Source organism: Squalius cephalus (assembly GCF_949319135.1).
Source record: "Squalius cephalus genome assembly, chromosome: 2".
Lineage (NCBI taxonomy): Eukaryota > Metazoa > Chordata > Actinopteri > Cypriniformes > Leuciscidae > Squalius > Squalius cephalus.
In genome coordinates, this window is record NC_137123.1 from 24,952,910 (window position 1) to 24,978,922 (window position 26,013).

At 36.5% G+C, this 26,013-nt stretch overlaps 3 protein-coding genes across 5 annotated transcripts; 1 reads left to right on the top strand and 2 right to left on the bottom strand.

Annotated features, from left to right (window-relative positions):
* Positions 1-298: 298 nt before the first annotated feature.
* On the top strand, positions 299-2,641 carry cisd2 (CDGSH iron sulfur domain 2). Its single transcript, XM_079896198.1, has 3 exons — positions 299-501; positions 1,120-1,334; positions 1,716-2,641. The coding sequence occupies exons 1-3, from the start codon at positions 399-401 to the stop codon at positions 1,803-1,805; spliced, it is 408 nt and encodes a 135-aa protein (XP_079752324.1). The 5' UTR covers positions 299-398; the 3' UTR covers positions 1,806-2,641.
* On the bottom strand, positions 2,514-16,897 carry LOC307173226 (sodium/hydrogen exchanger 9B2). Of its 2 annotated transcripts, none has more exons than XM_079896177.1 (13): positions 16,832-16,897; positions 16,076-16,253; positions 14,788-15,001; positions 12,581-12,751; positions 10,916-11,058; positions 10,601-10,728; positions 10,340-10,515; positions 8,837-8,943; positions 8,559-8,708; positions 8,230-8,338; positions 7,085-7,221; positions 6,729-6,912; positions 2,514-4,247 (listed from the first exon to the last, which is right to left on the bottom strand). In XM_079896177.1, exons 2-13 carry the CDS (start codon positions 16,166-16,168, stop codon positions 4,186-4,188), a joined length of 1,674 nt encoding a protein of 557 aa, XP_079752303.1. In that variant the 5' UTR covers positions 16,169-16,253; positions 16,832-16,897; the 3' UTR covers positions 2,514-4,185. The 2 variants fall into 2 exon arrangements, with proteins under 2 accessions (XP_079752303.1, XP_079752302.1); XM_079896176.1 differs by having other exon boundaries at positions 16,662-16,836.
* Positions 16,898-18,505: 1,608 nt separating this feature from the next.
* On the bottom strand, positions 18,506-25,701 carry bdh2 (3-hydroxybutyrate dehydrogenase, type 2). Of its 2 annotated transcripts, none has more exons than XM_079898280.1 (10): positions 25,625-25,701; positions 24,987-25,074; positions 23,806-23,884; positions 22,320-22,416; positions 21,985-22,093; positions 20,502-20,562; positions 20,140-20,253; positions 19,992-20,050; positions 19,099-19,191; positions 18,506-18,939 (listed from the first exon to the last, which is right to left on the bottom strand). In XM_079898280.1, exons 2-10 carry the CDS (start codon positions 25,056-25,058, stop codon positions 18,886-18,888), a joined length of 738 nt encoding a protein of 245 aa, XP_079754406.1. In that variant the 5' UTR covers positions 25,059-25,074; positions 25,625-25,701; the 3' UTR covers positions 18,506-18,885. The 2 variants fall into 2 exon arrangements, with proteins under 2 accessions (XP_079754406.1, XP_079754407.1); XM_079898281.1 differs by lacking the exon at positions 25,625-25,701 and adding an exon at positions 25,425-25,616 and having other exon boundaries at positions 18,557-18,939.
* Between the last annotated feature and the right edge of the window lie 312 nt (positions 25,702-26,013).

The window sequence follows — 26,013 nt, forward strand, 5'->3', positions numbered from 1 at the left end:
TTGATTGAATGTTGGAAAAATCTATCCTATATATTGTTTAACAGTACTCTGTGTGATATTTTAAAAGATACATCTCTGACTTTATTAATTATATAGTATTTGTTTGATATTGCCCAGACCCCTTTCCTTGTACAAAAGAAAGCAAGTGGCGCGGTGAGAGACGAGCCAATCGCGCTCAACCAACTCTGCAGATGGTGATTGGTTGACGCTTTTACGGGGCGTGGTGCACTTACGCTTATTCACAGTCAAAACTACGTATATTCCTCCAGCCTTGACTAGTCGCTCTTCAAGAGCGAACGGAAACGACTACGCAAGCGCACTAACGCGATGACGTAGAACGTCTCAGGAAATATCCTCCTGTTGGGTCTCTCAATTAGAAGCGCACAAAGTCATTCAAGATGGTGTTAGAAAGTATCTCCAGGATTATCAAAATGCAACTTCCAACCTACCTCAAGAAACTGCCCATTCCAGAATCACTCGGAGATTTTGCGCGACTGACAGGTATGTGTTTCATCATCATACAAAATGTCACAAGCGTAGGTGGAAAGTTAACGCGCGCATGCCTTCATGGAAAGAGTTATGTCTATGGTTTGCATCTATTAAACACTTAAATAACGCATAAATAAGTAATTGGTTGCCTGCACGTGTTTCTGGGTAGGAGAAAAGACATGCTTTTGTATTATCTTTCACCTGTTTTCATACAATTGCATGAGAAGACTCTCATGAGGCAGTGCTTTTTACAAAGTAACGACCGGTGTGTGTCTATTTTAGAAATGTGTGAAGAACAAAACACGCAAAGCATCTGATAGCATGCTTTGCCTCTAAGAGACATGATTTATTGTAGTATTATAGATGATGGCAGAAGAGATGCAGAAATATTTGCATCTGTAAGTAAAATATGCTCAAGTTTTTTGTACAGACACCTAAAATGACCAATATTCAGGGTCCAGCAACTGTCATTGTGTAATGCAACAGTTCATCTCTAATGCACATACACACAAAGTGTATTAATCACCGAATATTACTTTATCTGACATGCACTTATTTTTCCACTGCAAGCAGAAGAGCTCTCATTATGTTGTCATTAAGTATATAATAAGTTCTAACACTGTCTCACAGTTTCAGAGTGGTTGCGGCTTCTGCCATTATTGGGGATTTTGGCTCTGTTGGGTTATCTGACCATCCGGCCCTTCCTGCCCAAGAAGAAAAAGCAAAGAGACAGTCTAATAAACCTGAAGATCCAAAAAGAAAACCCTAGAGTGGTGAATGAGATCGACATAGAGGACCTGAGGACTCCAAATGTTTGTTACTGTCGTTGCTGGCGATCTAAAACGGTAGGAATGCCTGAGAGGAAAAATGTTTTATGTAGAAAATCAATTTATCTAGGTAATATTAAGTGGGTGATATATTTTTTTCCCTAGAACTTTTGCGGTAAAGTGGTTCAACTATCAAAACATGCTATCGAAGCACCAAATTAATGTGGAACAACTAAACTCTGACTTATTGGCACAAAACAAAACCTTGATTAACATTATACTTGGAGCTTTGGGGAAAATATATATATAAAAGTAATAAAACATTTATGATATGACCCCTTTTTAACTGTTAATTTGTGTGTGGAAATGTGTGATTTTCTGCTTCCTCTTTGAGAGTGTGAGTTCTGTCAAAAGCCTTGTCACTTATCAGCAGTTAATTTGTTTTTTCTTATCTTGCAGTTTCCTGTTTGCGATAAATCGCACATAAAGCATAATGAGCTGACGGGGGACAACGTTGGTCCACTTATTCTTAAGAAGAAGACTCTGTAGCCCACCTGTTTTGGCTCGGAGTAGGACAAAACTCTGTTATTTCTCCATGGAAAAACTTGCTGTAATTTCGTTTGTTGTACTTACCCCCAAATTTTTCCAAATTATTGTGATTTACTTTTTGTTACATTGTTGTGTGTTTCTTTTTGTTATACTTGGCAAATGTAGTTTGACTTTTTGTGTGCAATATAATAGGACCATAAGGAAAAATGGCGGTTATCGTCGCTAATCAATCTTTGTGGCCATGAAAGTGTCTTTTCCAATCTTAATCTACATCTAGATTCAGTTTTAACTAAGTTGCCTTGTACTGATACTATTTTTTGTGCATTTGACATTTTGTAAGACAACAACAACAACAAAAATCATACTTTTAACTTTTCAATGTGAAGTACATTATTATGCTTTTCATTTTCGACACAGCATTATTCCTAAATCGACAATAGTTCTAAAATGTTTGCTAAATTATTTTAGGGATACTAAACTTGACTTTTGTTCGTATACTTACAGACATTTCCCGTTGCACTTTGGTCACAGCTATTGTTACACATCATTCATATATTACAACATTTATCATAATGTATCAAAGAAATGTGCCCTCTTTTCTCTGTCCACCTGAACCAACATGCTGCGACAACTACAATTCATAGTGTGTGTGCTATTCTTCATATTCAAAGTTATAAATAGTTTGACAATCCCAGTCTTTTTTTCTTGTGGCACTTGGTTTTGTATTTTATACACTCTTGTTCATAGATGTTTTCATAAAAAAAATACATTTGTATGATAACTGGAATGTGCCTAACAACTTTTATAAAATAAAAGTTAACCAATCTTCCTGAAAATTCTTTCTGAGTGTGACTGATGAATGTGTGATGCCATGTAACAGTCTGTTTATTTATTCTGTGTACTTTTCCTAAAACACACAATAGTGCAACTCCACTACACTGATGCTCCATGTCTTTAAAGTAACAGTGATGCTTATTTACATCTGCTTTGCCTTAGATGATATAACAAGATACGCTTCCAAATGCAAGCAGGGGGTTTTGCCTGTCATTTACTAACAATGCATGTCATTCATTTTCTGCAGCAATGCATCTACAAATTAAAATAACTACACATACACCATACAATATAAAAATACGGGTCTAATACTCTTAACAGTAGTCATTTAATAGCTTAAAGTAAGAATGACTGTATGCAGCATTACCAATACTCTATTTTGAGACAAAACCACAATACAAAATTTTGTAAAAATGTAAGCAGCAAACTTAATCCACTAATAGTGTTCCCTTCACATGCGTCTATAACAATCAAATACACATTTTATGAAAAAAAATAAAATAATTCACAATAAATATGGTTCATGAAAAAATAACATGATGAACTGTGCAAAGGGAAATATATGATTTTTCTTTCTACTTCTAATTAAAAAAAGAAATCCTAAACTTTCTTTAGGTCCTAAAATTACTTCCACTGTAAACACAAAACGTAACGGAGCTCCAAACTGACTTCAGAATATTTGCAGCTACAGTATTTGACAACTGTATGTGCAACAGGGCTGACAAGATACCTGCAAAAACTCTGAATCTCAGAATGTAGGTCCGTGACTATGTTCAGAATAGTATACTATATACAAAATATGTATTCTGTAAGCCAACATACTCGGATGAAATACTACATTTGCAAAAATGTATGTGTACTGCAACTTGACCTTCCATTTCCAGGTTAATGGATGAACTGAAAGAAACCTCTTTCTAGCCTCTTTATCTGATCAGACTACCAGATACTGAGACATTTAAAAATGAAAAATGTTTATGTAGCATATTTTCTAAAAAACCAAGAAGTCAAGGTTTTACTGGTTAGTATTGGGACCTTTTTTTTTTTTTGGTGCCATCAGCCAAAGACGGGTTGTGACACAACTATTAAAATGGAACTAGAAGGCTGTATACAGTATATACAGCAAAGTAAAAACAGCTAGTATTCCATTCCGAACATAGTCATGACAACACTGGCCACTACATGACTTTCTGTAACACTAAAATGCAGTCGCTGCAGACTCATATGTAATAATGTCTGGTATATTTCTATATTTCATACACAACAGTTTTTGTACTCGATAGTGCCAAAAATGACCAATCCTTAGCATAACGTAATCCTTTTAAATCCCACGTTTTAGAGGAGAATGAGAAGTGATTTTCATTCACCTTAGAAGGTTAAAAAAAATAAAAAAAAGTTGGGTTTGTTCATCTGAAAAGCATGCCTGCCCAATTTTGCACTCTGACTTCAGAGGGTCGTAGTAATAATGAGTTTGAGAACTCGAGGACAAAAAGGATGATCAGCAGCCTTGAACGCTGGGGTGTCACTTCCCAGAAGCACTCCAGAAACATCACAGGGCACTTTCATATGTCACCGGTGTCCCTGATGCAGACAGAGCACCTTGACTGACAGCTGCGATTCAGAAAATGACAATTAAAACAATGCACGCATTTAATACAATGAAGAATGTTTGAACAGTACCTGTCAAAAGTTTGGAAACTACCATTTTTTAATGTTTTAAAAGAAGTCGCTTATGCTCACCAAGGCTGCATTCATTTAATCAAATATACAGTAAAACAGTAAGAAATACTATTACAATTTTAAAAAGTTGTTTTCTATTTTAATTCATTTAAAAAAAAAAAAAAAATCATTCCTGTGATGATAAAGCTGAATTTTCAGCATCATTACTCCAGTCTTTAGTGTCACAGATATTGTGTGTGCTAATATAATTTTTTGCACAAAACACAGGTTTATGAATTTGAAGCAAACTGAATCTACTGGTCTTCATTAAAGGGCCTGGAGCATTTGATTTATTTTCCCCAATTTAACACATTAGCAAAGTTGAGAGACAGCATTGTACAAACAATAAAGCAAACGCAGAGTGAAACTGGAAAAAGGGTGTCCTGCTAGCATGCAAATTCTCCAAGCTGTGGCGATACATTTCCATGTGCATCTCATGTGGCTTGTTTATCTAAATGGAGTAGTTGTCATATATATATATATATATATGTATGTATATGTATATATATTTAAAAATCTACAAAGTCAGCAAACATTTAAGGCATTATCCTAACCATCATATCTCATATCCCCTTTTTTTTTGAGCATGTGAGTGTGTAGATAGCAGCTTAACAGTCACGCACAAACACCACACAAATAATGTTTAGATTTTGTCACGATTGTGAACAATTTCACCACTCTAGGCCATTCACGATGCATTGAGAACTGCTATAGTAACTCACATCATTGTTCAGGGAGAAAACTGGACAATGTAATGCGTTTTGTCGCCTTTTCTACGTGTAAAAACACTAAGGAAGCAGGTTGAGGGGGGTGACGAGAATTTATACAGCAGTGTTATCTTACATTTGATTACCTTTTTCAATTTCTGTATCTGAAAAGTACTGTTAGACCAACCTGAAAAGCACTGTTTAATTCAAATGTATATTTTTTTATGTTGTATACATGTTATGTATTTGTGTTATGCATGTTGAATGTTAAATGGATCCAATCCATGTTCAATGAAGATGATTTGATGATGCAGAAATAAACTAGCTAGTATATCTTAATGCATGCATTTTTTAACTTTGCTCATTTAAAACATGATCAAACAGTAATCTATTTTAATTGTTGTTTGTTAAAATCAGTATAATACTATTGGTGCATCCCTAATATCTACAGTACCGGTCAAAAGTTTGGAAACATTACTATTTTTAATGTTTTTGAAAGAGGTCTCCATTGCTCACCAAGGCTGCATTTATTTGATAAAACCAGAAAAAAACAGTAATATTTTGAAATATTATTAATTTAAAATAAGAGTTTTCTATGTTAATATAATTTAAAATCTAATTCTGTGATGCACAGCTGAATTTTCATACATGTATATACATATATATACATATGGACGTATATATCACGCATTTGCTGCAAATTTAATGGCTGTACATTCATGAAGTGAATCTCCCGTTCCAGCACATCCCAAAGCTGCTCTATTGGATTGAGATCTGGTGACCATGGAGGCCATTTGAGTATCATGAACTCATTGTCATGTTCAAGAAACCAGTTTGAGAGGATTTGAGCTTTGTGATATGGTGCCATCCATATCCAGTAGCCATCAGAAGATGGTGCACTGGTCATAAAGGGATGGACGTGGTCAGCAACAATACTCAGGTAGGCTGTGGTGTTTAAACATTGTTCAATTGGTACTAAGGGGCCCAAAGTGTGCAAAGAAAATATCCTCCACACCATTACACCAGCAGCAGCCTGAACCGCTGATACAAGGCAGGATGGATCCATGCTTTCATGTTGTTTACACCAGATTCTGACCCTACCATCTAATTTCGCAGCAGAAAACAAGACTCATCAAACCAGGCAATGTTTTTCCAATTTTGGTGAGCCCATGTGACTTGTAGCCTCAGTTTCCTGTTGTTAGCTGACAGACGTGGCTCCAGTGTGGTTATTTGAGTTACTGTTGTCTTTCTATCAGCTCGAACAAGTCTGGCCATTCTCCTCTGACATCTGGCATCAACAAAACATTTTCGCCCACAGAACTGCCATCTCACTGGATATTGTCTCATTTTCAGACCATTCTCTGTAAACCCTAGAGATGGTTGTGCATGAAAATCACAGTAGATCAGCAGTTTCTGAAAATACTCAAACCAGCCCGTCTGGCACCCACAACCATGCCACATTCAAAGTCACTTAAATCAACTTTCTTTCCTATTCTGATGCTCAGTTTAAACTTCAGCAGATTGTCTTGACCATGTCTACATGCCTAAATGCATTGAGTTGCTGCCATGTGATTGGCTGATTAGGTATTTGCCTTTACGAGCAGTTGAACAGTTGTGCCTAATAAAGTGGCCAATGTGTCTGTGTGTGTGTGTACAAATATCTCACCCCACTCAGGGTTCTTTGGTTTCTGCAGGAGTCGAGGGCCGAGCAGGCTGATGATGAGCGCTCCAATAGGAGCAGTGATGAGAATGGACAGCACAGCCACAGTGAGGACATCCATGCCGTACCTCTGCAGCTCAAGGTCATTCTTGGAGCGTGCCATGTCTAGAGCTGTAGAGCCTATGGCAGCCTGAAACCAATGACATAACAGGATTGCTCTGTTAGGAACTTACAAATGCATTTCATTTTTATTTGTCATTTAGCTCACTCTTGTCCAAAGAAACAGAAGGAATGGGTGCAGGATAAAGACAATAAAACAGAAGTAAAATAGAAGGTCTATTTGTTATACTAGGCAATTTTACCTGTACTGTGGCTTTCGGCATCCAGGCTAGAGCAATAAAGACTTTCTCTTTCAGGTTAAAGCCAGCTCGCAGTACCGAAACAAAAGTGATGAGCAGCCGTACCGTGAGTGCGATGAGCAGAGCTGCTATACCAAGAACTGAGGACATATTACATTAGAGAAGATCAACTGCATGTTTGTAACACTACACATGTGCAAATGTGCACACTGCTTACATCCCAGTTACTTTAGGGCTTTTCACACTGCGCTTAATCCCGGGTTATCGTCAGTCTAAGTCCCGCTTTTAACCCTGTATAATGGAATATTTCACACTTGTAATTTAGAAGCGGGGTTATCTGCTCTTTTTACCCATGGATATGAATCCCTGCTCCAGAGCTGGTTTAGCACTGCTTTTGCACTGATAACCCTGCGTGGGGTGCCAAATGTGTGCAGTGTTACGGCTAAATGCTTAGCAACCGACAACCAATCGCGTGCCTTATATTCACATGCTTTGGACTGTCACAGACACACTGCGTGTGCAGTTTCAGCATTTGAAGGAAAAATGTTAAATGCTCATGGAAAAGGTGCCAACTGGAGAGAAGAAAAGACCGTTTCATTCTTACCTTTATAAGTAAGGGAAAATTCAGGAAAAACATGACAGTACAGTTGGCAGTGCATAATATGATGATGGGCAATGCTAGAGCTTTTATATAAACAAGTCACATGCTGTGTTCGTCCAATAAATGACACTGTCACCACAAATATGTAAATAAGAATGTTAACCCAGAGTTAGCGAGCAGCGTGAAGTGTTAAGCAAGATAACCCAGGATTCTGTTTACCTGTGGTTTAAATGACCCAGGGTTAAAGGGATAGTTCACAAAAAAATAAAAATTCTGTCATCATTTACTCACCCTTAAGTTGTTCTAAACCTGTATGCATTTTTTTCTTCTGCTGAACACAAAAGAAGATATTTTAAAGAATATGGGTAACCAAACAGTTGATGAAAAAAATAACTATGAACTTCATACAGGTTTTGAACAACTTGAGGTTGAGAAAAGGAAGACAGAATTTTCTTTTTTTTTGGCAAACTATCCCTTTAACTACTTCAAGTGTGAAAAGCCCTTTCGAGTGTTTCCCAATCAGCTCTGTTACTAAAACAACACTCACACACAGTCGTGACCTCCAAAGTACTAATAACAATCTCAGCACCAATGAGACCAAAGAGAAGAGGCTGGAACACATGCCAAAACCTTTCCACCACCTCCTCCACAAGTGCCTGAAACACACATACACAGAGAAATCAAACATGTGATCTTAGAAAACGTGTTGTCACGCTCTTATATTTTTTTAATTCTATTACTTGGCGTTGTTGCGAAAAAATGTGAGTGTGTATAAATATGTGAATGAGAAAGAAAGTAGGCAAAACTCTCTTCTCTTTCACAGCTATTCTTTGATATTTTTGTAAAAATTGTGTGTTTGGGAGAAGAGATTCAGACCTTATTTTTTCCCCAGCCTATTCCAGCCACAAACGCCAGCACCAGTGTACAAAGACCTCCTGCGCCAGGAATCCCGGCCACATTACTGCCAAACAATGCAAACACAGACAGCCCCAACACCAGAAACGAACGTTTCAGCACAAGGTTTCCCTATGTGGAAAGACAAAACACACAAATCATCAACAATCATGAAACCTGTTACCCCTGACAACATCAACTCCACATCAGTTTTTGAATTCAACATGACCTTCATAATCATAAAGTTGCTGCTCACGTACCTGGTCTCTGCTGGGGAAGTAACGTAGAAAGTACCCTAAGGCCACACCAGTGACCGCACCACCTAACACCTCCAGTGGTCCTCTCAGCACATTTAACCACACGGCACCTGCAGAGGGCAACAGAGAGCACGAATATAAACTGGATCTCTCACAACAAAGAAATCCATAAAACCTGGGCTGAGTTCAAAATCGCCACCTATGCCCTTAAATAGGGCTTTTTTTTTTAGTGGTGTCCGAAACCATAGTGGATGTTATCGAGTGCACTCATTCAATCCCACAATGCACCTGAATAACAAGAGTACAACCGATGTACGCTCAATGGCTAGAGAATACCCACAATGCACTGTGAGAGTCACGTAAAATGAATTCCTGCCTCTCGCCAGAAGATGGTGCCAGCAGCTGAATCATCCATCCATTTTCCAAACCACTGGTCCAATGTGGGTACAGCATAATATCAAACAGGTATAAATACCTGAATAACTGATTATTATATTGTTTAATAAAGATTTATGCATAGTTACCATGATCTTTTCATCACTACTGGAGCTGCATTTTGCCCAGTTTCAAATTATTATTAAACAGTAAGCACAAACTTCGCAAAAGCAGCAGCCCTTTCGGCGCACTCAGTGGCCAAATTTGCTCACTTGTTTTTGTTCACTCCTTTAAGTGAACTATATCAGTGGACTAATGTAGGGAATAGTGAATGAGGGTATAATGGGCGATTTCAAACACAGCCCTTGAGAAAGGACACTATCAAAGAAGTATCTAAAAAACATATTCAGAAACATTTACATTTGTATGCGTTAATATACAAAATGTACAAATTCGTATACATATACTATTAAAAGTGTGGGGTCAGTTTTTTTTAAAAGAATGTCATATCTTAATGCATTAAATTGTTCAAAAGTGACAGCAAAGACATTACTGTTTGAAAAGATTTTTCAAAATAAATGCTGTTCATTTAATCTTTCTACTCTTCAAACACTCCTGAAAAAAAGTAACATGGTTTCCTAAAAAAAAATAAAAAATACTCATGCATAGAAAAAAAGAAGAAGAAATGTTTCCCGATCACCAAATCAGTATATTAGAATGATTTCTGAAGGATCATGTGACTGTCTCCTGAAAATTCAGCTTTGCCAGCACAGGAATAAATTACATTTAAAAAAAAAAAATATATATATATATATATATATATACTGTTTTACTGTGTTTTTGATTAAATAAAAACAGCCTTGGTGAGCATAAGAGACTTTTCTTTCAAAACTATTTAATACCAACCCCAAACTTTTGAATAGTGGTGTAAATACAAAGTATTTTTTAGAATGTAGCACAATGTCATCTATTCTAAACATATTCTCTGCATCTAAAAGCGCTTTGAATTCCTCTGTAAGACTGTGTGGTTAAATTATTGATATCATATCCAAAATCTCTAACTGTATTAATTTGATTTAATTTAATTTAGGAATATCCTACGTATATGCTACATTTAGTCTTTTGGCGTACCTGTGGCGAAAGCTATGCCCAGGCAGGTGGTGAAGCAGGTAATGGCAATGATGTCATCAATGCTGCATGCTGCCATGAGAAGAGTAGGTATGCCCTGCTCTAAACCGTACCCTTCCTTATGCAGAAGCAGCATGGACGGAACCACAACAGCAGGAGAAACAGCCCCGAGAACAAACCTACAGAGCAGAAAAGCAGAGCTATTGAGTTGGTACCAGCAGACCTTTCAGAGAGGTTCTTATCTTATCAGAAACAGCGGTTTACCCTAAAATAAAGCCCCAGATCCATGGAAGTCCCAGTATTAAATAGGAGACCACAGCCATAGTGGTTGCCTCGCAGGTGAGAGGGAACATGGACAAACGTAAACACACAGCTTTCAGCTTCTTCAGAGCCTGAAACACACATAAAAGTATTATGTTAGTACAAAACAATTTAGTGAAACCAATTTTTCTTACTGTACAACCATCATTAAATGAAAAGTCATATATGGGATTGAAATGGATATCAAAAAACAATTGAGTTGGCTGAACTTTGAAAGAGTTTGAAGGCAAATCTTCTCGGGCTGATGCAGTTTCATACCTTGCCGTCTAATTGCAAACCAGCCTTGACCAGAATGACACCCAGGGCGATGTTCCTCATAGAAGCGGACCATCTTACATCAATGTAAACAGCATCTGTCACCACAGGGATGTTTCTGAGGATAAAGCCTGCCAGCAGCATGCCTGCGGACACACACAGAGTGAAATAACACAAACAGAAATCCCATAGTTATTCATAACACTGAAACTGAAACTGACCACTTTGTCAATACAGGAAAAAAGAATAACACAGTCTGTTTATCTTTGAGCTGTGGGGAAAATTAAATTATACACTACCGTTGAAAAGTGTGGGGTCTGTAGAGCATGTAGAGTTAAAAAAAAAAAAACTCTTATACCCATCGAGGCTACATTCTGTTTTTTAACAAAAATAAAGAAAAATATCAGTAATATTGTGAAATATATAAAAAAAATATATATTACTCCAGTCTTCAGTAGCTATTTCCATCCAAAGTTGTGAGCAAAATTGGAACATCGCATTAAACATTTGTGAATAAAGCACTGTTTCAATCCCATGTGTTTGAGTGAACAAAATTGTCATTTTCTGGGACATTGGCACAAAATATCTGTAATAAAATCAGAAGTTCCTGCAAACGAGGAAGAAACTGTGGCTCTTTTTTTGCACATTATAAATTACTTGCACAGACGCAAAAAAACACGGTCATGTTATCTTGCGTTCGGAGGAGGATGCCTGGTGCTTGGGATCGCAATTGTGTGAGACAGGGAGGTAATGATACCCAACTATTTTGATAACAGACTTTGGCTCAGGTGTTTCAGAATAACAAAACAAAACCAACTTTTGAGATGCTGTGCAAATTCAATTCATTGTTTTTGCGCGTTGAGGGATTTATTCAGTAAATGTGTTTCCATCGTAGTTTATGCGCATGTCTTCTTATTGAGATCAAAAAATCATCCGCCTCAACTGAGCACAGATACGTTTTTATGCGCATTTAGAGAATTTATGCACTTTCCACCCAGCATTTTTTTATGCGACAACCCAAAATTCAAGAAATGAAATGCATGAAATAGGTGGATGGAAACATAACTAGTGTCACATGATTTGGTGCTCAAGAAATATTCATTATTATTATCAATGTTTAAAACAGTTGTGATGCTCAATATTTTTGTGGAATCTACAATACATTTATTTTAGGATTTTTTGATAAATAGAAAGTTCAAAAGAACAGCATTCATTTGAAACAGAAATCTTTTGTAACATTATAAATGTCTTTACTGTCACTTTTGATCAAAACAGTAGATCCCTGCTGATTAAAAGTGTCATTTCTTAAAAAATTAAATAACATTTTACAGACCCCATACTTGTACATGTTAACTTTCAAATAAGTAGAAGATGATGAGGTAGAAATTCAGAATTAAGGTTCTTTTATTCACTACAGAAATATTGTGATGGTTACATACATATTTATAAAAATAACAGGTATATGCTGTGAAGTATGCAGTAGGTTAAATTTCCATCCCTAAGATAGACATTATTTTCTTAAGATGCGGTCACATTTACCAAAACTTTACAGTCTGTGCAATTGCAATGTTTCGTGAGGGCACTTCACTACTGACCATGGACCTTTTTCCCCCCACAAAATTTCACTAATGTGACCTCACCTTAAATATGTTAAGAAATTGCTCATACCAAGAAGGGGAGGTAAAGGTGGCAGGTTCGGCAAGTGTATGCGTCCAAACAGCTTTCCCCCGGCTACAGAACAAATAAACAAGGTCACGATGCCAAAGAGGTTTCCACCCGGGAGACATTCCTTCTCTGTAATGGACCACACCACCCCAAAGAGCACTGCGGCCATGGTCACTGCAAGAACAAACAGATACTGGGTTCAATCTTCCAGCAGATAGCTTAGTAAACATAATACATTTTTATCAACCATACAGCACTGTTCAAAAGTTTGGGGTCAGTAAGATTTTTTAAAAAGAAATTACTAATTTTAGTCAGCAAGGATGCTTTACATTAATCAAAAGTAGGGGTTAAACTGATCGTAGTTGATCCGTGATCTGTACGGACCAGGCCATCATGGTTTAACCATCAATTCGGTACTCGTGCGCTGTTATCTGTGAGCATAGCCGCACACACACCTGAAGCGCGCACACTCAAAGAGGAGCATTTCAGATTCGAATTGATTACTCTTTCGCATCTCTGAACGGACACATACACACAAAATGGTATCAAAATACCCGCCTCGGCAAGTATTGTCGTAAACAGTCGGTAAAGCCTTAAGTGAACATAAACGGTTGAGAAATAAATCGAATGTGTATCGTTATATTGGATCCGTACATACGCTCTTAAAGTGACAGCAACATATAAATACCTGCTGCTGTCATTAATGTTACCGTATTTTTCCGAATATAAGACAATGTCTTTTCTTAGAAATACATCTGAAAAACCATGGTTGTCTTATATTCAGGGTTTAGAATTGTATGTCAATACGCTGATTTCACGCAGCTGCCATTTTGAAATCGAAAGTGAGGCTCCGGTGGGAAAACCCCCGGAAGTAAAGATAAACAACAATGCCTTTGGACTACCAACCTGAAGCTGCTGCCGCGATTTACACTATTGGATGTTAATGATCAATATAGGATATGTATATTGTTCATTCCTGCTTCTTTTTTTACTTTCTGAATTATATAAAAAAATATATTTTATTTATAAATGAATTTTCACTGTATAGTCTAAAGTATAAAATAAATGTATGTACAGTTTTAGAATTGACACAACATCATTAAACACAACAATACGCCATCGCATTCACGACTCTCCTGTGATTAAAGGCAACACTTCCGGTTTTCTTCCCACCGGAGCCTCGCTTTCGATTTCAAAATAACGGCTGCGTGAAATCAGCGTATAACACACCCGCAACTATAAGTGGCGCCAAATACATGTAAAACGAGTTTGCAAAGAAATACGGTGTGTCAGAGTGTCATGTTAGAAGATCGCGAGCGCAAAAAGAACACAAACAAACAGTCAAAGAAAAGCTTACCGTCTAAGAGCCGTGTGACTGTCATGTTTGCGTGGCTCGCTGACGGGACCAGACTTCCCCCAAATATGATTTTAAAATGTAAGACGGTACCCTGATTTCAAATCTAATAAGATTTCACTTCTACTGTTAATATTTATATTTAGAACAATATGGAAATCAAACAACAAAACACAGCTTTAACAAAGATTAATCTATATTTAATTTATACAGTGAACACTATAGTGTTATTATTTTACATTTCTGTAACTGATTGATTACACTACAGTTAGACCTCACTTTATTTGTAACTTTGTAATATTATATTTATCTATGCTTGAAATTAGTGTATTTGATCTTATTTTTTTAATGACTGTTCACTTGTCTTTAATAAATGTTTGAACCTTATTAGTTAGGCTAGTAGTTTTTGTGGTGGTATTGAAGTATTTAAAGTGTGCTTTAAGTAATAAATGGAAAGCAAAGTTACATTTGATCAAATAAATGTAGTCTTGGTGAGCATTTAGAATGTACAAGACTTTGAAATATCTTTTTTTTTAATCTTACCGACCCCAAACACACCGTTACACCGTAACATATCGGTACACCGTAAAAAAAAAAAATGATATGATCAATAAGTTATGACAACATATGTTTCTACATTGCTTTAACTCATCAAAATAAGTTAAGCAATTTTCAACTTTTTGTATACAAGATTCAACTCATTTTTTAAATCAGTTTAATGTAATTTAAGTTAAAATGTCTTAAAACATCCAAGTTGATTGTACTTAAAAATTTAAGGCAGCAACTTTTTTTTACAGTGTAGTGCACATGCAATCTCTACCATCAGGCTTTGGAAGATTATAGACTCTGTTCTAACCTTTGGTGATGACTGCAGCCAGCAGGCCTCTGGGTGGGCACGGGCATAGTCTGCGCAACCAAGGACAGCATTCGTACGGAGGGTCTGTGTTGGTGTAAGCGTCAACTGAAGACACCGGTCGTGGGACATACGTCGTCTCCTCAGTCATACTCAGACTGGGGCTCTCCGGGCGCTTCGGAACCACAAGGACTGTCTGACTGACAATAAGGTGATGCTGTATGAGAAAATGAAGAGTGAAAAGAGAAGCAGTGATCTTAGTAGCAAAATCTAAATTTGCAGATATTTTAACCAATCCAGAATATAGAATAGAAAAGTCTGAGACCACATCTATTGTTTTAATTTAAAGTCGGCAAGAAATGGAACTTATGATAGTCTTTCTTTCCCTATTGTGACGTATATCCGAGTGAACGGCTTCTCGAACTCGAAGAAAAAATTTAGAGGACTTGATTTTGTCCATCAAGATTTGATTGCATTGTCGTAAACACGTCATCAGAGAAGAGGAGAGATGGTTACACTTCATTTTAAGAAGATGTAGTTACATTGTACTTAAATAAGTACAATACGTTCTTACAATAGATTTACATTTAGGGTTTGGTTTAGGGTTAGGTACTTGTAATTACACATAATTTACTGTTATTACTATAGTAAGTACATGTAGTAACGTGTACATCACCTTAAAATAAAGTGTTACCGAAAAGATGTCATTTGAATGTGGAAGGGGAAGTTATTTTGATTAGATTATGAGGGTACGAGTTGTAGTCACTAGTAATAAATACTGCAATAATTTTTCCATAAAAAATAAGAATTGTCCATTTTGATTTTGTGGTGACGTAAACCTGGATATAAACAGGATTTTTGGGGGGAAAAGATGTAAAATGAAAACAAGTTAATACAAAAATACATTATTTTTGCTTGACTGCTGTTATTAAAGTGGAACATATCAAAATACTTAAAAATGCCAATGTTATTTTTTTTGTAATAATTTTTCCAGTCAATCAAACTAGAATGCAATATAGAATAATATATTGTCAATACTGAAATCTACTACTGATAATAAACTACTGATCTAAAGCATTAAAATGTTTGTTAATTATCTAAATTAAGGTTATTTAAAAAAGCATTAAATCTTTCATATTGTCCCTTAAGTCTTGAGATCAGCTGAGGATACATAACATCTCGGCTAGATAACAACAATAAAGGCAACGGTCCCATTCCATAGAACCAATTTTACAGCAAAATAGACCCAAGATAAGCAGCATAAAGTGGGGAAGTCTGAGTAATAACCTACTTCAGCATGATTTCCCAGGGCGGAGGCTGCATCCTCTGTCCTCTGTGAGTATGTGGAGTGAACTGAAAGAGGTCTGGACTGGGCATCCTCCATGGCACTACACTTCTGCTCTATCTTTGCTCGGGTCTTCCAGCCATTGCACGTGCTCAAGACCGGCTCCTGTTCATTAAAACTTAACCTGTGTAAATATAAATAGCTGTTACTACATCAACTTATCGATAAAGCCTGCTAAGGTGTAATCAATGAGGAAACCGCCCGAGTAAGTTACTAGGAGGGAAAAGCGACTGGTTTGTTCAACAAGTTAATCGGATTGAAACAGGACTAAACGCGACGCCTGGGCCATATGGTGGTTTATCAGACTGAAGAGCGCGTGGCATATGGTCTCTGTTTATAAGACTGTAGTAAACCACTCACTGAACATCACTGACATTACAACGTTTTTAGTCCATTTACAAACTATTTTCTTCAACTAATCGACTATAGTGTAATATTTATTCCCCCTCGTTCATGACGAAAGTCATTGTTTTGCGTGATAGAGACATTGTATTGTCCTATGTGATGATTAGAAATAAATCAGTTGACTGACATGAAATGGAACAAAATCTCATGCTGAAGTGTCTGTAAGTTTGACGTCTTCAAGTGATTAACCGGCATGTGCTGAGGTCTATACATACAAAAACAAATGATACTGAAAATATACGCGCTCGCGCTTGAACGTTAAATGCGTGGATACATTTAATAAGGTTAATCTTTTACCCGGTAGAGGCATCCGGAAGTGTGAGTGACAGATGGAATGTGTTGTTATACCGTTCGTCCAACCCCCAACCCAAAGAAATAAAATGGTCCAATCAGGCTATCTTCACAACCCCTTTTCTGACAAGTCCCGTCTCCTACACAGCATGATTGGCTAGATTTGACAGCAACGGACCAATCACAAGCCGTCGTCAAGAGACTTCTGTTTATGATCCCCTAATCATGCGGCATCCACGATATCCTCCTGAGACCCAGAAAAAAAAAGTGTTTTGAATTTAGTTTTTTTTTCCATGTCATCACATTGTTTAGAGCACAATGAACAAATGGTAAAAAAAAAAAACATTTTTGAAAAATAATATTTTATTCATACGTTATGCTATGTCCTCTGTAGTGGACGCCAGGACTAAGTTGTTTAAAAAATAAAATGACATGGAATTATATGTATAGGCAAAAACAATGGGATTTTTTTTTTTTTTTCAATCACCAATAAATTTTGGGGTTTCAGGGTTTTTTTTAACCAAAATTTGTATAAAGATGATTCTCAACTATGTTATGAAAGAAATAACGGAATGAATTGATACACCATTTTACTTTATGCAGTATGTGGGTAAAATGGCTATAAATTAATATTCCCATTCAATGCAATGTATCTATACACTGTATCTAATTTGCACATTAATGTGTTCTTGGAGCAACATTTAATGAAAAAAGAAGTGTAATAATTAGAGTAATAACTGACAACATTTTAATAATAATATCTAATATTTCATTGGAATATTGATGTATAATTTATTTCCATATTCACTTGTTGTGTCTCACAAAATGCCTGATAAACATGATTTAACCTCTACAGTGGACACGTTTGAAATCAATGCCCTGTTCTGTAACAGAAAGTATTTTTTTTAATTTGAAACCCCTTAACATTTTCCTGAGATGTTGTTTTATGAAATACAATTTGAAAAGTAGTCCAATTTAAATTATATTTACAATATATTATCATATTTCCATAAGAATGCTACATTTGATCACTAAATTAATGTCAGACATTTTTAAAGACCAAGGGGTTGTTTTCATGGTGAAACCTCCAAATATTTGGTGTCTCTGAAAAGTCCTGAATGTGCTCTTTACAGGACACCCAGGTTGTGTCATGTGACATGTATGATGTCAGAGAAATTCACTAAAATATAATCTCCTCTACAGTGGACAAAAGTCTATTCTTGGGTCCCAGGATATTTAATTATTTATATGGTTCCTTCTGAACATAATATAAATGCCACATATAATAAAACTAAAGCCAGGGGATTAATAAAAAATAAAAAAAACACTAATGGCCGGTTTCACAGACAAGCTAGTCCCAGACTTAAATGCATGTTTGAGCTGTTTTAACTGAAAGCATCTTTCCTTGACATATCTTAATATGTTAGTGCCATTGTTTCATCTCAAAATGCACAGCAGAAAGGTGGTTTTTTTTTTTTCCAAAGGCATGTTTATAAAAGCTACTTAACTGCCCTAAATGAACTGGGCATAATCCTGTCTTAATCTAAGCCCTGTCTGTAAAACCAGGCCTAAGAGTTTCAAAGATTATTCTTTTAAATTACTAATTGTTTTTAATTATGGGTTTCAGTAAAAATAAATAAATAAATAAATATATATATAAAACACACACACACAAAACATGGTTTACAATTCTTAACTTTGATTAATGATTAAAAATTCTAAAAGAAGATAGTAATTGACAAAATAATTTAATTACATTTGGCATATTATAATTTTTCAAGCAATCTCAAGCAATTCATTAAAAATAATGAAAATTAGATGACATGTTCACAATAAGTGAGCTTGAAATCCAATATAGTAACACGACCCATTAATAGAAATATGAAATACAGGGGTGTAATATCACATAATTTGTAGTTTATAAACTGCAAGCCTTTTAAAGTCAATGGCTAAGAATGATTCAGTACATATTAAATGCAATCAAGACATGGATTTACAGGACTCAGGAAGAGCCCACAGCAGCATTAACTTTTGTAGATCTGGCCAGTTATAAAACATCCTCAGAGTCTCCATCCTCCATCAATGATGGCCTCTGTTCCTGTTACGTAGGCAGACTGCAGGAATAAAAATTATTTTTAAACTTGAAAGCATGAATAATATGTATAGAAAGCCAAATAAATATCCAAGTGAACAGTAAAAAACAACATCAGTACCAAATGTTGTCTTAAAATGATATCACAGAAAAGAAGAGAGTACAATGGTCAAATACTCACCTCATCTGAGGCCAGGTACACACACAGATGTGCCACTTCCTCTGCCGTGCACATTCTACCAGTCTTCTGTCTGGCCATAAAGTCTTTAAAAGCCTGAGAGGTGAAAGACAGGAACTGTATAACAAAGAGACTGACAGGCTGAACTGTGATGTTTTACTGTTTATGTAAAAAAATGATTTTTGTATTCAGTCAGGCAAAAAACTCTATTGTAAGGGCCTTCATTGTTCAGGTGCCAATGCCAAAAAATATGAAAAAGAAAATTATTTTCAGAGAGGCATTGTAAATGCACAAACACAATAATTCTCAGAGGTTTGCAAAGAGCACATGTGTCATGTTATTCTGCTGACCGTTTTTCCAATTCAAATGGTGGAAAACGTTTTGCAATTTTTACAGCACAATATTTTTACATTTACTCTTTACTATATATATATGCATATACACAGATTGTGTGTGTTTAATGTAAAAATTACAACCTATGTAAAGCCACTGAAGTAACTCATTTCACTTTCGCTTTTATTCTCGTGCACGGACTCGTTTGCAAAACTGAACAGCCAATCAGAGCGATCTCTCTCACCGATGGCCCGACACTGCTTCGACATGCTGAATCTGGTGGACTGTCGCCGGCGTGAGGAACACACCCCAAAAACTAGCCTGAAAGACGCTCACCGACGACCGACTGTCAGCTTGGTGTGTCAAGGCACAAGCTGATAAGGAGTAACTGCCATGTTTCATGTTTCATGTTTCTATCTTTCCTGAGAGCTCTCACAATAAAAACAATGAGTTTTGCATTTGTAAAAAAAAAAAAAAAACATTTGAAAATTACGCAAACGGCTTTAGATTACTGTGTCACTTGGCTGTGCAGAAACAATGTCTTTGTAATGGGGAAGCAGTACCTGCTCTGGATCAGGTCTAGCCTGAATTCTCCCACGTAAAGATGGCGTATCTACAGTTCCTGTAAAGTTCAAGAGAAGCAAAATGACTCATTTCATCATTAAGTGCAGAGGGACTCAATAGAGGAAAACAATCAATAAAGTAGCTTACCAGGGCAGACACAATTGCAGCGGATCCCTTGCTCCAGGAAATCAGCTGCCACTGATTTGGTCAGTCCAATGACGGCAGCTTTAGATGTGCTGTAGACACATCTGTTAGCAACTCCTGGACATGCAATTAAGGATGAGCAATTAGGAGGGCAAACTTCACTTGACCTGGCATTTATTCATACATCAGCTAAACTACAGATAATGGAGGTAAAATAATATGCCAAGAGCAACATGGAACAATGTCAATCATCACATGTGATTAAGAGCAAATGGCCAAACCTCGATATACAACATGATGTATTACAGCAGCCCATTTATAATTCAGCATCAAAATGCAAATGGGTTGCGACAGAATATATTTACCTTTGATACTAGATGCCACAGATGCCATATTGATGATATTACCAGATTTACGAGCCAGCATCTATATGGAGAAGGATAAGGGGAATTTAGCTTAAATTGGCTGACTGGTTAAAGTAACATTCTTCAAATCAGACGACAGGATTATTGTGTTCATGCAGAACAGATGATATACATTACTGTCCAAAGGTCAATAAATGTTTATTAAAGAAATTAATATTTTAATTCAGCACGGTTCCATCAAGTGATGGAAAAAAACAGTGTTATAATGTGAATGTGTTACTTACTATGTTATAATGTTAAAATATTATAAAATATTTGTATTTCAAATAATTGTTCTTTTGATCTTCCTATTTATGAAAGCATCTTCATCTTCACGGTTTCCACAAAAAATGAAGCAGTACAACTGTTTTCAACAGTGATAATAGCCTGGGTTTCCCCATGCTGCCTTGCGCGATTTTATTCACGCTGCTAGGCAGCCTGGACACCATGGACCAGATTTTCCCCTCAAAAAGGGAACCAATCACAGAACGGGGAGGGAGCAGCAAGACGATGACGACGTCTATGCGACACACCGAAGCAGTTTGTTTATATCTATGGATCCAACATGGCATCAGACGCGAAGTTACCTTTCGATGCAGCCTTAGATAGTGTCCTAAGTAGTTTAGAACGCAAGTTTATTTCGTCTTCTTCCTCGTCGAATTTCTGTCGCTCTACATACGTCATCTGGTAGAATTGAAACGATTGGCTATGAGCTTCGTGCAGGCGCATTTGATAGACATTCGTAGCGCCCAATAAACGGCTCTGGGCATTCGTAAACCACGCCTCAAATACGAGAAAATGAAAATGTGGTTCCCAGACCACGTCTCAATGAGACGAGGTCTGACGTTAGCCAGGCTACAGTGATAATAGGTGCGTTCACACTATGTTGGAATTACCGTAATTACGAGCTGATAACATGTGACGTTCAACTCGGAGCCGTTCACGTTCTCGGAATTATGCGTTTCTATGTCAATGCTTATCAATGCCAAAATTAATCTGTACAGAGGTCATGTTGTACAAGTCGGAGCTCTTAGAAAATTACGAGTTTACAAGTTGTAATTACGAGTTCTACGTTGCTTTTTACAATTCGGAATCTCGCTCCTATTCCTATATGGCGTGAACAGACCTAATAATAGTAAATGTTTCTTGAGCACCAATTCAGCATATTAGAAGGATTTCTGAAGGATCATGTGACATAGTAATGTATCAAATTTTTACGAATTTGACAGACATTTATATTTCATCAACAAAGGAACAATGTTTGCGCACATTTATGCCGTCAGAGGGATTAAGTAGTTAACCGCATGTAACGGGTCGGCTTTGTACTCTTAACCAAAAGAGTTGGGGATGAAAAAATAATCTCTAAATGTGAAGGTCTAAGGTCTAAATGTAGGAGCTAGCATGTGTTCTGGTCTAATCCTAGAGAGGAGGAGGATAAGATGACCTTAGGAAGGAAGGCCTTGATCATCAGGTACATGCTACGAACATTCACGTTCATGGTGAAATCCCAGTCTGATTCCTCACATTCCAGTATTGAGCCGTGATGGACAAAACTGTGCGAAAGAAAGAAGAACGAGAACCTTTATGCACTCTAAAGGAATAGTTTGCCCAAAAATGAAACAAAGTCATGCTTTTTTGTCATTCCTGAAAAGTGATTTCTGGAGGGTGGTGTATTCTGAAACTAAGCAGGATAGGCTACATATAGAAACTCCATTTAATATCCATTTTTTGTGTCTTTAAATGTTAGCTATATTCACTGATTTAAGGAGAAATACCAACCCAGCTACATTGAAGAGCACATCCACGTGGTCAAAGTCCTTGGCCAGGGCTTCAACTTGGTCTTTCTTGGTAACATCAACAACTTTGGTTTTGATACCTAATAAAGCAAGGATTCCAGGAATCAGAAGAGCATACAAAAGCCTGAGGGGAGAAGCACCCTTGAACTAAAACAATTTGTTTCCAACATAATGGGATTATGTGTTAAAGCAGAGCGGTATGAAAAGGGGGGCTACTAGAAGGCCCACTAGCCTTTGAAATCTCTTTGTGGGGGAAAAGTCTAAAACAGACATGCTCAAAGATCCTAATCCTACCCAATTCCTAAACTTAACAACTAACTACCTTACTAACTATTAATAAGCAGTAATTAGAAGCTCATTGAGGCAAAAGTCATAGTTAATAGTTAGTTAATAGTGAAAATGTGACCAAAAAAACATTAAAAACGTTTCTGTAAACACTAACATGCTTAACATACTTCAACAGAGACAGTAAAGACATTTATAATGTTACAAAAGATCTATAAATGCTTTTCTTTTGAACTTTCTATTATTCAAAGAATCCTGGGGGGAAAAGTAGCAGAACTGTTTTCAACATTAATAAAAATAAATGTTATTGAGCATCAAATCAGCATATTATAATGATTTCTGAAGGATCATGTGACGAGACTGGAGTAATGATGCTGACGATTCAGCTTTGCCAACACAGGAAAATATTACAATTTAAAATACAATAGAAATAAGTTATTTTAAATTGTAATAATATTTCACAAGATAACAGTTTTTACTGTATGTCCGATCAAATAAATCCAGCCTTGATGAGAATAAGAGAAGAAAAAAAAAATCTTACCAACCTCGGTAGACGGTAGAGCATGAGCTAGATTTTGCATATAGTGATGTATACAATTTTGACAGACATTCATATTCCATCTTTTAAAGCCAAGTGCATTGGGTTCCTATCATTAAGATTTTACAGCATGTTCATTTTAATCATTGTCATTCATAATGGAGTAAATTTGCATTGTTAGTCTAGACTCGAGTCAAAAGTCAGTTTGAGTTGATGTTTCAGTTGAAGTTCACAGAATCTGAATAAATAGCTGGGAAATAACAGTTAAAGGGATAGTTCACCCCCAAAAAAAAAGGAAAATTCAGTTATCATTTACTCAACATCAAGTTGTTCCAAATCTGTATGAATTTCTTTCTTGTGTAGAACACAAAGGAAGATATTTTGAAGAATATGGGTAACCAAACAGTTAATGGGCCCCGTTGACTTCCATAGTATGGGAAAAATTCATTGGGCCCATCAACTGTTTGGTTACCGACATTCTTCAAAATACAATACATACAGGTTTGGAACAACCTGAGGGTGAGAAAATGATGACTGAATTGTCATTTTTGGGTGGACCATCCCTTTAAAGATCTTGTTTCTGTTTAGATTTTTTTTTCACCACATTTCCCACTAGGTGGCAATACATAGCTAGTCAATGAGTTACCTGGAATGCCATCCAACTCTTTAAGTTTCTCCTCGTTGATATCTGTAGCGGTGACTTGAGCACCTTCCTTGGCAAAAGCCTGTTACATTTAAGAAGACTACAGTTAAAGTAAATAAACAACAACATGCATAATTAACATTAGGTAATTCTATCCTTACAAATAAAAACATGCACTTTGTTTCAATGAATGAGCAATCAGTGTGTGTTCCGAGTCCGACTCTTGTTCATCACACTACTACTAAATCACATGATGTTTGTTAACTTTCCCAACGTCTTTGAGTCAGGTTGAAGCTTTTTTCTATAAGATGGACAAATGTAGTGCAATATCATAATTCATCGAACCAATTTCACCTGACAGCAGGCCTTTTATAGCTCATATTGAGCAGGGTTAGTGCACACAGCAGGGCTTAGGTAATTGGGGTTGGGGGCGTGACGTCAAGGCTTTAGCGCCGCGGTGGCTGATGGGAAAAATCAGGTGCCCTATTGTTTACGTCCCAGAATGCACTGCGCAGTGACGTCGGTTGCCAAGCCCAATACATTTTTCCCATATAAACGTTTCAATAACACTCTACAAATGAGATTTCATTTGACAACAATTTATGCAATGGCATGTGTTTCCTCCATGTGATCTGCCAACTGGCTCAGGGCTATGGTGTTTCCTCAAACTTTCTCTCATTTAATAATCATTTGAATATTCACTTGATATGGAAATGTATTCACCTAGCAGGTGTGCATATTAACCACCTCCAGCGCTCTGCTGATAACGTGCCATTGACTCGCAGAGATCAAATTTGCCTAAATGATCTGAGACACCATCTTCTTCACCCCTTAATGATTAATTATAGTGTTTTTATAATAAAAAATGCTGGTAAAAAATAGAAAACAGGTTGCAAAAGCTAGAAAAATTCTACCCTCGAGATGGGTTTAACATTTACCATTGTGTTACAATGTCCAAGAATTCTGCTTGTACACTTGACAGACTCAAAAATACCATGCTGACAGCCCTTGCATGACAAGCTTTTGTTCAAAAGGGAAACACATGGCAATTGTAAACCCCTCAGAGTAAATCCATTTATTATACACATCAAAGTGGCACACAGGGCTGTCAATAAGCCAAAGCAGAGTGCTGCAAACTTATAGAGCTGTAAGGAGGAAGTGATGGATGGAAAATGAATGGTTACTATTGCAGAGGCTTTTCCAATGCCTTGTGCTGCTGCAGAAAGGACAATAACTTTCCCGTCCAAACGGCCCATTTTCTTCGATGATAACCTAAACGTGAAAAAGCATATTAGGTTCGTTAAGTTTGATTAAATGCTAGATGAAGACACAATTACCTTTATAGTTATATTGAACAGTTAATGTTTAATATCCCAGTGGAAGTGTTATATCCAATGAAAAGTCATGTTTTTATCCCATTTTTACTAAAATATCCAGATACATTATCAGAATGAACAACACGACATACAATGCAGAGGAATCAATGAGTTTAATGAAGAGTGCTCGTTTGCAGCAAACAAATTACTTGGTTGATATTAAGTTGATGGGTCTCTGAAACAGTGTACGATTAATCTTGGATCATAAGGATGCATCATGCATTATTGTGATGATAATTTAGTTACGTTTGAAAATGGGTCTAAAGCGTGTCACGTGACGAGTGTAAAGGTAATTCAGTGCAGCAGTAAGTCTTATAAATGACTGTAAACATAAAAATAATAAAAAAACGCAGTTCACGTTTGAGCGCCCTAAATACTTCACAATTAGAAAGGTTTCATACAGGTAGAGCCTGTTTACAACAACGAGGAAAAGTGGAACAACTTACTGTCAACTTGAACTTGTGTGCTCCAGAAAAACACACGTGATGAACAAACGCCCCTGTCTTTCAGGTTTCAATTTTCTATCAAAATAAAAGTCATTAAAATAGTTATTTTGTACTAGTAAAGGAATGAATGAAAAGCATAGTATGTGATTATTTTTGTACGGCAAATACGTATGTGGTTTAAAAAAATAATGATGATAATATGACAAGATTTAATTTTATGACATATGTAGCCTAAATGTGTTATGAGTTTTTTTATTTTTTTTATTTTACTTTTTTTATGAATAATGGCAGGAACTGTAGATGGGAGACGTATAATAAACCTCCACTCAGAATGAAACACGTCTATAATCCTTCCAGTCAAAGAAAATACATTAACTCACATTCCGATT

Excerpts from the sequence above, each read along its gene's own strand:
- cisd2 (XM_079896198.1), top strand. The coding sequence starts at position 399 with ATGGTGTTAGAAAGTATCTCCAGGATTATCAAAATGCAACTTCCAACC. Across the intron at positions 502-1,119 it reads AGATTTTGCGCGACTGACAG|TTTCAGAGTGGTTGCGGCTT; the intron begins GTATGTGTTTCA and ends ACTGTCTCACAG. Across the intron at positions 1,335-1,715 it reads GTTGCTGGCGATCTAAAACG|TTTCCTGTTTGCGATAAATC; the intron begins GTAGGAATGCCT and ends CTTATCTTGCAG.
- LOC307173226 (XM_079896176.1), bottom strand. The coding sequence starts at position 16,747 with ATGTATAGACCTCAGCACATGCCGGTTAATCACTTGAAGACGTCAAAC. Across the intron at positions 11,059-12,580 it reads ACCTTTACCTCCCCTTCTTG|GCATGCTGCTGGCAGGCTTT; the intron begins GTATGAGCAATT and ends GTGTGTCCGCAG. Across the intron at positions 6,913-7,084 it reads TGCCGAAAGCCACAGTACAG|GCTGCCATAGGCTCTACAGC; the intron begins GTAAAATTGCCT and ends CATTGGTTTCAG.
- bdh2 (XM_079898280.1), bottom strand. The coding sequence starts at position 25,058 with ATGGGCCGTTTGGACGGGAAAGTTATTGTCCTTTCTGCAGCAGCACAA. Across the intron at positions 23,885-24,986 it reads TTGGAAAAGCCTCTGCAATA|GCTTTTGCCAAGGAAGGTGC; the intron begins GTAACCATTCAT and ends TAAATGTAACAG. Across the intron at positions 22,417-23,805 it reads AGAGTTGGATGGCATTCCAG|GTATCAAAACCAAAGTTGTT; the intron begins GTAACTCATTGA and ends TTGCTTTATTAG.